This window comes from Spermophilus citellus (assembly GCF_964194105.1).
Source record: "Spermophilus citellus genome assembly, chromosome: 8".
Lineage (NCBI taxonomy): Eukaryota > Metazoa > Chordata > Mammalia > Rodentia > Sciuridae > Spermophilus > Spermophilus citellus.
This window is the reverse complement of record NC_138189.1, coordinates 139592480-139607310: the sequence shown is the minus strand read 5'-3', so window position 1 is coordinate 139607310 and position 14831 is coordinate 139592480. Positions and strand designations below refer to the sequence as shown.

Genomic DNA, 14831 nt, shown 5'->3' with positions numbered 1-14831 from the left:
TCACCTTTTGGGTGTGTCTCTTCTACCACTTCTTTTCATGCTTTGATATTAAGTTACTTGTGAAATTGTTCTAGTCTCTGCCACTTAGGCAAGTAACAATCTCTTTAGGCCTCAATGTTCTTCAAAAAACAGGAATATTACTTACCTCAAATAGTTTTTAATACCTTTATTTTGTTTGTTATTTTTTTCTTATGTGGTGTGCTGAAGATCAAACCCAGTGCCTCACATATGTGAGGCAAGCACTACCACTGGGCCACAACCCCAGCCCCAACCTCAAATAGTTTTGGGAATTAAATGATGTGATTCCCATTAAAAAAAAAAAAAAAAAAAAAAAACTTAGCACAGTGCCTGGCATATAAATAACTTGATAAACAGTGACAACTTAACACTCCCACAAGATACTAATAGGCTCCTTGAGGTCAAGGGAGCTATCTTAACTTTATAGCTGCTATAATTCTCAATGTTCTTTTATGTATTGAATGTCGAACAACCCACTGACCTTCCAAGGGAAGTGGGGGACAAACTTCTTAATGTTTTATTAATTTTGCATTATATATTCAAACACTGAATACTTTCCTTGGTAAAAGGCTCTAAAACATATATGTGTAGCAGTTTTTAATTTGATAGATTTTTCTCAAGATGTCCTCTCAAGAAACTGAAAGTAAATGTTTATACAAGTTTCATAAAATCATATTCAAATTCACAAGTTCTATTCACTAATGACATGAATCTTTATTTTCAGGAAACTTATAACTGGGGAGAAAAATCCACTTGGTTTCAGAATTCACCCATGCTAAAGCTTCAGCTTTAAGCACCAGTCATTTGGGGAGCATTTATTTTAAAAATCCAGAGACGGTTCCACCACCTGTTGCACATCATCTACACTCTCAACCAAGGTACTAGGTCTCTCCAGTTGCTCTTTCCATTTATGGAAATCTGCTCAAAGCTAAATGGTTCCAGAGAGGCAGCCAAACCTCTAAGTAAATCTATCTTTAGGTGACCCTGCTTACTCTTATCTGCAGCTTCACTGAAGCAAAGGATTCAATCAGCCCTTCTAGCTCAAATTTTTAAGAAACTTAGTAGTAAGTATAAAATATATTACTATTCTCAGGAATTTTTTCAAAGTGCCTCCCTACAATACTCACATATACTACTGAACCTGGAAAGCGCATACAGGTTTTAAAAATTTAATCTAGGAGCATTCTCTTTAAAAAAAGTCTGCTTGGTGCTGCAATTTAGCTGTTGTCTTAGGTGCTATTAATAAACTATCCTGTGTAAACTAATGCCTTATGTAATTGTGTTAAGACACACCCTAAAACTCTACCATATTAAAATCAGACTTGAAGTATTCAGTATTAGTAATTTACCAGATTTTTAAGTAATTAATTTATGAACAAAATGAAATTTGCCTAACACATACTATGTACCTGAAATTCTTATGTAGTTTGAGGCATACTTTCAAAACCTTAATTTCTTGTTGTTATAGAAAAAAATTTAAAGTGTATTTTCTTAGATATTTCTGACCTTTCCCTTCTCCCCAATGTGCAACATATTATATCCTAGAAATGCCTTTTTAAAAAAATTATTTGGTAAGATAAATACATATTATAAGAAAATTTATATCTTCAATTTAGGATGAGAATATAAAATATGTATATGACATCTACGAATTATCAACCAGAGAACTAACAGTTTAAGGATAATCAACAAGTGGTTGCTGAGTATTTCACTAGTGTCTGCCCTGTGCTACAAATCTGGGATACAGTGTGAATAGGTTGTCTAGCTTCATGAAACTAATAGTTCAGAGGATGTCAAAAACTTAAGTATAATAAAATATAATTTTAAAAGTTACTCTGTAAGACAACAGCTCAAGGTCTGAGACCACTGATTTCACTTCTTTTTCGATGCTTACTTCTTTCACTTCTTACAAGTTTTATCTACCAACTCAAATAATGCTAAACACAAAATTCCAAGAGCTCACTCTCAATTTACAATAAATAATGTACCACTGACAGTTCCAAGAATACCTATTTTGTAAAAACAGGCACTATGTCTATACTTTTGTTAACAGAAGTAATTTTTTTTCCTTGCAGTACTGGGAACTGAACCCAGGAGTATGCTACTACCAAGTTGAACATCCCCAGTCCTTTTTATTTATTTATTTTTTTGAAGGAGAGTCTCACCAAGTTGCCCAGACAGGCCTTGAACTTTGATCCCCCTGCCTCATCCTCATTGTGTGCCACCAGCCCAGCAACAAGTGGTTTTTGATAACCAAAATTTAAGAGCCACCTCTTTTATACAAGTTTCTATAATTAAAACAGTTTTTTCAATACTATTTTGTTCAGATCAACAATTAAAATTTAAACTCAAACTACACACAATTCTAAAGCACAACCATAAATTTAACAATGTTGTGCAATCAAAGTAAGTAAACTAAAAGCAATAGCTGAAAAATAACACTTCTTACCTCTTATTTAAAATCTGAGAGACTAGTAAGTATCCTTTCTAAACCTGTGTATGAAATTTACAGAGGAAAAACAAGCAACTCCTTTTAAATAGAAACAAATGAAGCTGAAAGTAACCAGAAAGGTATCATTTTCTAGTAGTTCATATTACTAGTCAATCCTCCTTGAAGAAATAAATGCATCAAATACATTTCAAAAACTATTTTCATTTTAAACACAGTGACAAAAATAAAAATTGCCCATGTCTTCAATTACTACTGGTAGGAATATTCTTGTTCCATTTCTATGTTTCTAATCAACTGGTGTTTGTATGGTACACTATTCCAGACTCACTCAACAGCTGTTACAAAATACCAAACTTGGTAATTAAGTCTGACAAGAGGCATACCTCTCAGCTTTGCATAAGAGAATGCTGGCAATGGATCTAGTTCATAACAATGTTCTCAAGTCAAAAACAAAATTTAGTAGCAATTTCATTTGAGAGCAATGGAGAGAAAATGTTAAGATGTTCCATTAAGTGACAGAGTACTCTCCTACGAACAGTACCACAAACCAGTATCACAAGTTCATCACTGTTCAACCACCACACACTTACTTATGTCATGCACAGGCTGTAACAACAATAGTAATGAAGAATACAAATGAAGGCAACGAAAAGAGGGTAAAGTAAAAGTCTGGGTACTCTACCTTTTTTTTTTTTTTGCCCTTGACCTAATTAATGTATCTGTGTTATAAACTATAAGAGAAAATAACTAAATACTATTTTCCAAGAAAAATAACTAAGTACTATTTTCCAAACCAAAGCTGTCCAATAACAATAGCAACACATATAAACTTTTCCTGTAGCCACATTTTAAAAAGCAAAATTAACACCTTTGTTTAACCCAATACACCCCAAACATTGCCTTTTCTTTTTTTTAAATTTTTTTTAAATTTTTTTATTTTTTAGAATTTTAATGTTTATTTTTAGATTTTGGCGGACACAACATCTTTGTTGGTATGCGGTGCTGAGGATCGAACCCGGGCCGCACGCATGCCAGGTGAGCGCTCTACCACTTGAGCCACATCCCCAGCCCCCAAACATTGCCTTTTCAACATGTAATCAATATAAAGAAATTTAAAACTCTCAGTCACATTTCAAGTACTCAATAGGCTACTGGCTACCATACTGAATAGAGACTGAACAGGAATACTGTAATTCAGCTCTTCTCAAACTGTTTCTATTCAGAGGACCCCAGAGTTTGATAATATAAGGTCTTGTCTATAGATTTGTATCATATTTGAAATTAAAACAAAAGAAATTTTAAAATACTAATTAATTTTAAAATAATTACTTGTAAACAAACGCCTTTATGAAAACTTCTAAACAAATGTTGTAAACTTTTATAAACAGATTACTTGTACACAAACTTCTTTTTTAAACATTTATTTTTAAGTTGTAGGATGACACAACACCTTTATTTATTTACCTATTTTTTTTTTCCTGTGTTGCTGAGGATAGAACCCAGTGCCTCATGCATGCTAGGCAAGAGCTCTACCACTGAGCCACATCCCCAGCCCTGTAAACAAATGTTTTTATGAAAAACTTTTTTTAATGTATTTTAATTAGTTACACATTACAGTACAATGAATGAAAAACTTTTTTTAAAACAAAAAATTCAGAGTAGCTTTGTTTTTTACATTTTTGCAAATCTTTTTTGTTGCGCATGCATACACCTGCACCACTGGGGACTGAACCCAGGGCCTCCCGCATGCTAAGCAGGAACTATACCACAGAGCTACAGTCCCATCCCTGAACATCTTTTTAATACTTAATTTATTTGAAGGCAGACAGATTTACCTCCTTCATTCAATGTTGGAATACTGTGTCACAGCCTTTAGCAAACTCCTAGCACACTTGTGAAAGTGAAAAAACAAATGATTTTTTAGTATCATCATGAAAATAGTTTTAACTTCCCAGATAAGACTCTTGGGACTCTCAGAATTCCCAGATCAGAGAATATGGTTTTTAAGGTACACAGTTGTTTATTTATCATCAAATGTAATTAATAATAATTACATTCTATACTCATTTCTATGAGTTTTAGCTTCTAAATATAAATATCAATATGTAAATGAAAAATTACTATTCCATTTCTATAAGTAAAACATTATTTGTCCACTTACATATTAAGGATTTTTTAAAAGCTGCAATTTTTTGAACATTTAAACTACAGAGTACACAGTTATTTTAAATGTCAAGACATCCTTCTCTGCCCATAAAATTGGTTTCAAAATTAAATTGCTTTATGTTGAATTATCATGGTTGACTTTTTACACAACAATGTTACTCTGTAACTCATTTTTATATAAATTTTAGTATTAATGCTGCAATGAATTCTGAAGGTCAATTTCAATACAATTCCCAGCCAGCACCCCTTCCGCACCCCCACCCCTTAATAATACAAGGGACTGAACCCAGGGCCTCATGAAGGTTTGACAGAATTCTATCACTGAGCTATACCACCAGCCCCCAAAGGAAAATTTTTTTAAAGAAAATTAATACCATTTTAATTTTTATTTCAACACATGCTTCCTGTCTTTTTTCACATACTGCTATTTCTTTTTTCTATTGATACATGTTGAGCACTCCAAATCTGAAATGCTCTGGCTTTTATGCAAATATTCCAAAATCCTAAGAACTCTGAAATCTGAAACCCTTCTGGTCCCAAGCACTTCAAGATAAAGGATACTCAACCTTCACTAGATATTCCAATTCATAGTAAATCAGAAATAAAATTTACAATTTCAAATTTCATGACAAATGCTGACAAAATACAACCTTTTTTTGTCCAGTGAAAATATTTAGGCAAACCTTCCAGAGAAAAATTTCCCCTTCATTTAGTAACTGTTATAAAACAGAACTTCTGATGCCTTTACTTCTCAAATGTAAAAAAAAGAAAGAAAGAAAAAGAAGTCAAGGAATGCATATGTGGTGATACAAAGGTGGCATTTTTTTTTAAAGTTGTTGATGAACCTTTATTTTATTTATTTATATATGGTGTTGAGAATCAAACCCAGTGCCTCTCACATGCTAGGAAAGAGTTCTACCACTGAACTACAATCCCAGCCCCAAAGGTAGAATATTTTAAACCAAAATCTTTGAGGAAATCCAGACCATGGACACACAATACTTTCACATAAATTCTAAGCATTAATGCCAGACATTTGTTTTCCTGTATTAAGCTAACTATACTAAAACCAAGCCTTAATTATTAAACTATATAAATAGACTTAATGTATGTACATAGCCTCAAATTCCAATTTGTCACCCATTTATAAATAAATTAACCTCTTAAATACGTAATACCACAGAGACAAACTCGCAGTATAATTAAAAGAAAGAAAAAGAAGAGCTTTAACTTTCCATTAAATATTCAAGCCAATTATAACTTTAGAGCTTAAAAAAAATCTGAGAGGTCATCTACTTAACCCTGTCAGAGAAAATGAAGCCTTAAGTCACCAGGACAACCTAGTGTTAGTGATAACTAGATAAAGATCCTCAACTCCTTGCTTCAGGGTCAAGGCTCACTTTTACAAATCCTGTTGTCAGTGAAAGTTTTATAAAGTGTGTTAAGTCTTGACCACAAAGATATTTTGTGTATATAAATGATAGTGACATATAATAAGCTCATTTATTTCATCTTCACACCCCACTGACAGCATAAATACTGAAGGCTGAAGGAGTACATATACATGATAATTAAGTTCTAAAGGAAGAAAACATTAGCAAGTCTATTCTCCTGTACTTTAATATGTGACAGTAGTTACCACTCCACACTAATCATCAATCTATTATTATAATCACCACAGCTATTCTTACATTTATACATCATAGAGATTTTCATGTATCTTCTCAACTAGATCATAAAAATCTCTGTGAGGAAGAATTTTCTCTTCACTCTTGATGACCTCCCTCAGAGATAAAAAGTGTGTCCTGACCATTTTACAAATACAAAATTTGCTAACATGACAGAAACTGGCAGCAATAAAAATTTAGAACCATGCATCTTAATTTCTGGACTATCTCTTCTAACTTATCAAACGCAGTGCAAGGCAAGTGCTCTACCACTGAAGTACAACCCTTGTCCCCAAACATATTCTTTGTAGAACATCATGATCAAAAATGGTATTGTATAACACATAGTCTTTCTTATTTGCACACTCTGGAGCTATGAAAACAAGGTACACAGCTTGCCAGAACATGAAAAGTAAAAGACATAACTAAAGATCTGCAGTACTAAAGAAATTCAGTAAAGCTGGAAAAGGACATTTAATTTCTTTAAAAACTTTTATCATGGCTGTGGGTGTAACTCACTGGTAGAGCACTTGTGTAGCATGCTGTGGCCCCAGGCTCAGATCCCTAGCACCAAGGGGGAGGGGTGGGAAGTACACCATTATCAAAAGAAAACAAAACTCTGTATATTCAAACCAAACACTGTTTATATCTACAGGTCACTTCATTTTGCTCATCATTCCCAAGGACTAATGGAAAAAATGCCTTCTACTAATGAAGTTAAACCCTCTCACCTTTATTGTACTTTTCAAAAGATCTAACTGCAGAAGCTATTTCAAGGTTCTCTGTGGAGTGTTCAATCAGTGGAAACAACCTCTCTCATTCAGCAGTCACCATTATCACTGACCCAACCAACTGTAATTATTGACTGTACAAATAATATAAAGTCAAAAATTTATATTAATTCATATTGTATAATTAACGGACCGAAAACATAAAAAGGAAGTTTTCATTGTGCTTTCTTGCATTCATTAAATTGTGTGTGTGTGTGTGTGTGTGTGTGTGTGTGTGAGAGAGAGATGCTGGGGATTGAACCCAGGGCCTTGTGCATGCGAGGCAAGCACTTTACCAACTGAGCTATATCTCCAGTCCAAAAACTTAAAATTCTTCATTTCAATTACTACTCAGAATACTGTGATTTGTCTTTGGAACTTATGAAAAGTATAATACTACGATTCATAGAATAAAAGGCTATTCACCATGTGTTATACAATACATATGGTTACATGATTCCAGATTTTCAAGTTCTGTTAAATTTAAAGATACGTGTTCATGTTTTATCCTCAATCGAACTGCATTACATAGTTTGCCAGCCAAACAACTAATTTCAAGACTCCCTACCTAAAAACAATGGATAGAAAAAGTGCAAGACCTTTCTTAGCATTACTATTCCTTGGACATTTCTCATTTTCCAATTCCCATCGACAGTGATATGACACAGAACCCGGAGAAAGGAACATGTATATTTATTATTACATTAAGCAAATAATATTCAAGCCATGCTACAACGACCTAAGGCCCTCACTGTGCCGTCTGCTATTAAGCAAAGCTGCTTTTTCTATGTAACTTAAGTCCATGCCCTTCCGCTGCAGCAGTGGCGCCGCACATCCCCCACCCTTCGGCCACTTCCGTGTTTACACTCCTCTTCCCTCCAATTCCATGCGTACATTGTCAGCTTCACTCCCGCCCAATCTTCATTGGCCCAGCGAGGGCCCGTAGTCCCGCCCCCAGAAATCAACGTTCTTATTTGGAACATCTCAGAGAGCAGATTGGAACCGGAGACCTGTCAATCCCGCGGGTTCTGTCCTCTCCTAGGCGCTTCCGCTATGGTGGGAGGTTTGGGGGGGAGGGGAAAGGGGGCAATTCCTTGCGGAGACTTCCCTGGGGCCAAGACTCCCTCCCGCCCGCCCCGCTCCTTCACATTCACCCACTGTTTACAAAAATAAACGCTCTTCTCTCACGCCCCGACGCACCAGGTCAGGGGGAAATACACTCCGTGTCCTTCCCATTCTCTCCCCCCAAAATACACCCCACGAGGGAAGGGGCATAAACCTAGTTTCTTCACAGCCACCCACTAAACGAGGAGAGGCGAGCCCCTGGGAGCCGTAGCACCCCGGTTCCTCAACGTTATTAAGTGACCCTTTCCAGGACCGTTACTCCTGAGCTGCATAATGCGGGGATATAGGGAAGAGGGAGAGTCCGGGCATTTTTTGGCGGGTACCGGTCCACCGGACATCGCCCGGGGCTGCCCGGTCCATGCGGAAGTCACAGATGCGTAGGCGAAGTCTGAAGGGGGACGGCGAGCGTCCCCCGGGAAGCCCGCCGCCCCCGACCGCCGGCAGCAGCGGCCTCTCCAGCCAGACAGCGTGGCAGGCGCAGCGGAGAGACAACAGCTTCACTCACTTCCTGGTTCCTCGGCAACTGGGGTGAAGCGCGCAACTCGTCCGCCCCCGAGTCCCCAACTTAACCGCGGCTCGGTTCCCCTGCACCCGCTGCCAGCGCTCCTCCCGGCAGCTGCCGTCGCCGCTCGCCGAACCCACCCTGAAGCGACAACGCCGGATTCGAGGCAGGTTACTCTCCAAGGTGATCACTTCCTGATTCGTCGCCTCCATTACTTCATTCACTCCCCCCTCTCCCCGGCCGCCCCAGTGACTGAGGTGGACACTGTTCCCCCTGCACTGACCGCTACCGGGGAGGCACCCCGCCTTCTGTGCACCCCCTCTGCCGCTGCACCGATGCACAGGAGAAAAGTTCCCCTGTCCTTACCGGCCCGGATGAGCAGATCCAGCTGGTTCGTGGGTCCCTCATGCAGAGACGTCGCCATGTTTATCCCGGGGCTGGAGCTGCTGCTTCACATTGACTTCCACCGTGAGCAGCGGCGGCAGGGGAGGAGGCGGAACCCGCGGCCGGAGACACACGCCGTGCGACCGACACACACTCACGCACTCGCACACACTCCGACGCCCGGATCCTTGCGCGTCCTCCGACAGGAAGCCGCGGCCGGCCCGCCTCCCGCCGCCGGGCTGAGAAACCCCACCACCTAACGGCAGGGCGGCGGCGGCCCGGCTGGCAACGCGATCCTTCCGCCCCGCGCCCAGACAGGAAGTCCCGACGCCCGCCCGCCCGAGCGGCCGCGGCGACACCTGAGGCTGCGGCGCCCGGCGGCCGGGCCGGGACCCGGCCCTCGGCGGCACGGGGCTCGTTTCACGCCCTGCGGAAGCCGAGTCTGCAGTCGTGCCCCCTGCAAAAGAGCCATTAATCAGGTGGTCCTCCTGGAAGCGACCGAACACTGTCCCGCAGCTGGGAGCAGCGGTGGCTCTTAAACTTGTCTGGGCCTTTTTGTAGCTTATGCAACACGATCAGTTCCCTTCAAAGAACCACACTTTAAAACAGGAACGCCAATGAAAAACGTCACATCTAGAATATATTCCAAAAGCATGGACTTGGAAAGTAAGGAGCTTCCACTACTTTCCGAGCCCGACTTGGTCCCTCTCCCTTTCAGAAGTCACAGGGCAGGCTACACAGGCACGCAGCAAACAGCCCCGGGCGCTGGCTCCCCTAAGGGCAGTCTGAAACCCAGGTGCCCTTACTTTTCTGTTTGTTCGTTTGGAAACGAAGGTGTTCATTTACACCGTCATCTACTTAAACAATCTTTTTGCGAGAAACTAACCTTCTTACAAAAAAAGTACATTTTAAAATACAGTAAAAGGAGATAAATTACCAACTTTGTGACTATGAAGTTAATTGAAAACACAAAAAGTCAAACCAATGAAATGATGACTGGAGACCTCATTAAAACAAGAAAAAGCCTCCCTGAATTTAAGATAAAAGTCATTTGAAACAAAATGTTACCCTGAAGTTGTTTGTCACAAAATTTTCATAACACATTGCCTTCTACAAATTAAGTGTTCGGTGTTTGCCGAATAAACTCAAAAAAGTTTTGACAGATACAAATTTAAAATAACAAGGTGACATACGTTTTATGATTTGAATTAATTGATTATTTAGAGAAAAAATATTTAACAGCAATATTTATAAAAATGAATAAAATGATTTTTATAAAAGTTTACCCAACAGTGCAGCGTCAGAATGGATTTGCAAAAAGCCCATGATTCTTTTTTTTTTCCCAATTTCTTCTGTTACTATTTATTCTCTAGGACCTTCCCCTACCTCTGCCTTACTACGAAAAAGAACCCACGTGCTGTTTCCAAAAACAGTTCCCTTTAGTCCAAATAAAGATCTCTTTCTTGGAGTAAGTAAACCTGCTAAGATTGAGGCAAAAGAAACTAAATGACTGGTTACTTTTACTTATTGGTAATCAATATGAAATAAAGATCATCTATTGACAGTATCTCCATGTGAGGGATAAGGAATACCAAGACGGAACCTTTAATCAGACCACCGGGAACCTTTAATCAGACCACTGAAATTGATAACGAATGTCAATTTTTACCTTTATCAGTATTTTTTCATGCATAATGTTTAGAAAAGAAAACAGTACCATAAGCCCAAGTATATTTTTTGTGGAGGTGACAAGTCAACACGGCTCAAGAATAGTCTTCTCAATGTAGGAAAGACTCAAGTCTGTAGCCTGATAGGCAACTTTTACTTTACTATTTGCTTTTAAAATGTATCTTAAGAAGTGTATGTGCATGTATGTATGTACATGTGTGTGTTTTTAATCTTCTGTACATCCTAATTACATGTGTCCGTGACCACCTTATATTTTAATCTCCAGGAGAATAGCTGTGTGTATTCTTGCATACTATTTATTTTACTTATATACACAACACAAATGAATTCAAAAAGACTGGAAAATATTACTATATTCTAAAGCTTTTGTAAAAACAAAATTCTCTGGGCATTAATACCATTCTACCTTACTACTGTAACTAGGCTTTCAAAAGATACTAATGCTTTTTAGAGACCAATAAATACTACACTGGGAATAACAAGAAAGGATAAGCCATTGCTCATATAAGCTGGAACAAACATCCAGGACAGCAATGTACCATTTATCAAAAGTCTAAAAGAAGCTCATGTTTCTGATGTAGGAATTTCATTTCTAGGCTTATCCTGAAGAAACAGGGAAGATATTCAATGGATTGCTATATTTAAAAACAAAAACAAAAAAGGCACAGTAGCACAGATCTGTAGTTCCAGTTACTAGTCAGTCTGAGGAAGGAGGATCACATGAGCCTCAGAGTTTGGGGGAGGCTGGGCAATATAGTGAGACACATCTCTTTAATGAACAATGATAACTTCAAATTTGAATTTTGGGGGGAGGAGGGTGCTTAAGACCAAAGGTAGGGACTCACAGAATGGGACTTTTTGATGTTTAGTTTTTTGTCCGTAGTGGTGGTTGAACCCATGGCCTTCTGCATGCTAGACAAGTGCTCTACCACTGAGCTATATACCCAAACCTTTTTTATTTTATTTTGAGACACTCTCACTAAAGTTGCTAAGGCTGGCTTCCAACTTGTGACCCTCCTGCTTCAGCCTCCCAAGTAGTTGGGATTACAGGTGTGTACCGCCATACTCAGTTCCTCTTATTCCCCAAATTTTTAACATGAGAAAATATTAAAAATATAGATGTGGCAAGATTTATACATTTTTCCTATAGTTATAACTCAAACCATGGGGCACACACGATTGTATGTATTTATATATAAGTATACATGTTTATATATATCACAGTATGTGATATATCTCTGTGTATATATGCACATACACATCTGCACTTTTCAAGTTTTCATCATAAGTAGGTAAAGTAGAATTTTTTTTCTTTTTTAAGCTGTGAATTTAACCCAAGGGCACTTACTAAGGTATATCCCCAGCCCTATTTATTTATTTATTTTTGGTGCTGGCAATTTAACCCAGGGTTGCTCTACTATTGAGTCATATCCACAGCTCTTTTTATTTTTATTATGGGACAGGGTTTCACTAAATTGCTTAGGACCTTGCTAAATTGCTGAGACTGGCCTCAAACTTGCAATCCTCCTGCCTCAGCCTCCTAAACTGCTGGGATTACAGGCATGAGCCACCATGCCTAGCTATGAGCAGAATTTTCTTAAACTGAGTCTGAATGTGCAGGCTATTACCATAGACACTTTAAATTCATATTCTGCTAATGACATTACACTTAGAAAGACGTCCTCTATATCAAAGTAACTAATACGTCCTTGCAGAGGGAAAAAAGGAAAGTAACAGCTTATTGAATGCTTATCCAATAAAAGTCTTTATGCTAAATATTTTACCTTCCTATTTTACTCACTCCTCTCCACCTGTCTATGAAATACACACTAGTATTATGCTCATTATATAGATGAGTGAACTGAGGTTAGAAAAGGGCAGGTCAGCATGCAAACAAGCACCCTAACACCACAGCCCTCACTCTCAACACTCCCCAGGAACCAAACTAACAGCCTGTTTACCTGAGATGATAAATTTAGTGCCTACAGATTTTCTCATCCGCACACTTTTTTTCACATTTCCCCCTTCATGGGAATTAATTAATACCCCTCTCCTTTTTAGTGTGGACAGTACTTAGTTCCTGTCTTCTAACAAAAAGAATAAGGCTGAAGATGAAAACCAAATGCCACTCAAGTCATGAGTACCCCCCACCCAGCAGCTCTGCAGAGCTGGAACATAAGGCAAGAACGTCCTGCCAAGAGCCATGTCTGACAGACAGACCCTCCAAGTCTTCGGATGAGTGAAGCCCTCGATGACCAGAGCCAGGGCCACACAGCAAAGCCATTCCTCAATTCTCAACCTCAAAAATTGTGTGAGACGGTAAATGTTTGGTGTTGTAATGGGGTGGCTTGTTAATCAGCAAATATGTAACTGACATGGAAAGAAGGGGAAGTTTAAAATCCCAACTGGTCACAACTCACAATTTTAAGAAAGGTTATAAAGCTTGTTAATGGTCTCTAATTTTCAAGGACAGAATCTTAAATTCATTTCATTTGTTAATTTGCTTTAGTTGAACAAACTCTTTCAATCACTAATCTCTTGTGTTTTGAAAATGTCTGAATATATAATCATTACAATTAAAGTACACTATAACCAAAAATAAAAACCCTTGGCCTTTTTACAGAATTTGAATGCTAATGGCCACAAAATGTTCACTTGTGATATTTGGGTGATTTTATAGTCCTGTAGTAACAAGAAGAAAAAAATGCTTGAGATATATAATTGTTCCCAATACCATATAGGTTTTAAATGTTTTTATTTTTAGATTACACTAATGATTTCATTTGTATCCTTTTGATATCTAGTACAAAGAATGATACAATGTTATGGTTGGAAAAGAGTCTAGTGATCTTATCACCCACAGGTTTTCAAAACATAAAGAACCTGATTGTGACCTTTTTTCTTTGACTATCATGGATTAGGCATATGACACAAGAACACCCAAACCTATAATGTGTGCCCTTTCATATAGTCTTCGGCTAGATTCTAACACAAAGGGTGTGGGAAGTGTAACTGAGAATAATAACACAAAGGGTTTGGGAAGTGTAACTGAGAATAAAATCCGGGTGCATTCCACCTCTGAACTTGTATCTTCAGGCTTTTTATTTTTGAGACATAGTTTCACTAAAAGTGTCAAGGCTGGCCTAAAATTCACAATCCTCCTGCCTCAGCCTCCAAGTGAAATTACAGGTATGTGTCACCACACTGGCTCCTATTTTAATTAGCAAGCTCTCCAACCACCAAAAGGAGAATTACATGAGAATTAAGTTTTCCCTTATTCTATATACACCAATAAACTTGAGGCCCCAAGAAGTTAAATACTTTGACAAAGATCATAGAGTATCTTATGATTTCTTTTTTTTTAAATTTTAATATTTATTTTTCAGTTTTTGGTGGACACAATATCTTTATTTTATTTTATGTGGTGCTGAGGATCGAATGCAGCACCCCACACATGCCAGGTGAGCACGTTACCGCTTGAGCCACATCCCCAGCTACCTTATGATTTCAAAGTCAGAAATTCCAGAAAAATCTTCTATGACATTTATAGGTTATAAAATAGATGAAGTTAAATCCATTTTACTATTACTTTATATATTGCCAACTGCAAAATGGTTGCTGTTTTGCTTTTTAATGTCAAAAGCTAAAGCAATGGGAAGTATCTTTCTGAGAAATTAAGAAAAAGAAATATTTTGAGCAGGAGTAGGAGAACAAGAGGAGGAGGTCGGTCTAAGCTTTTCTCATACAATCATACTAACAAATAATGAAATTCAAAGTTTGTGTTGCACATGTTTAGGAGAAAAGGGAAGTCAAGAAAACTAATCTATAAGAAAAAAGACAATAAGCCGGAATCAGGTGATTTAGGACCACTAGGTAAAAAAACTTGGTTCGCCTACATGAGAAAACAGGAGTACAGTCTACAGATTTACAAAGAGAAAAGATGAGTTAGTTCATGTTTTATCCTACGGTTTGTCTATTTGCAGTTTTTCTGGCTTACTGGCTTATTTTAATATCATATTTTACATTATATAAGTAAAATAAAGATGCTTGAACCCACA

General features: G+C 38.0%; 1 protein-coding gene across 18 annotated transcripts in view; it reads right to left on the bottom strand.

Moving 5' to 3' along the window:
* The window catches only part of ELF2 (E74 like ETS transcription factor 2), a 102736-nt gene that overhangs the window by 12283 nt on the left and 75622 nt on the right, over window positions 1-14831 (bottom strand). Inside the window, exon 1 of one of the 18 annotated variants that reach the window (XM_081302999.1) lies at window positions 9067-9754. The exons of 14 other annotated variants lie outside the window; for them this stretch is intronic. In XM_081302999.1, the coding sequence (XP_081159125.1) occupies window positions 9067-9124 (58 nt within the window). In that variant the 5' untranslated portion in view covers window positions 9125-9754. Of the gene's footprint in view, window positions 1-9066; window positions 9755-14831 lie in introns of those variants that run through there. 3 more of the 18 variants (XM_081303000.1, XM_081303013.1, XM_081302998.1) reach the window with 3 other exon arrangements.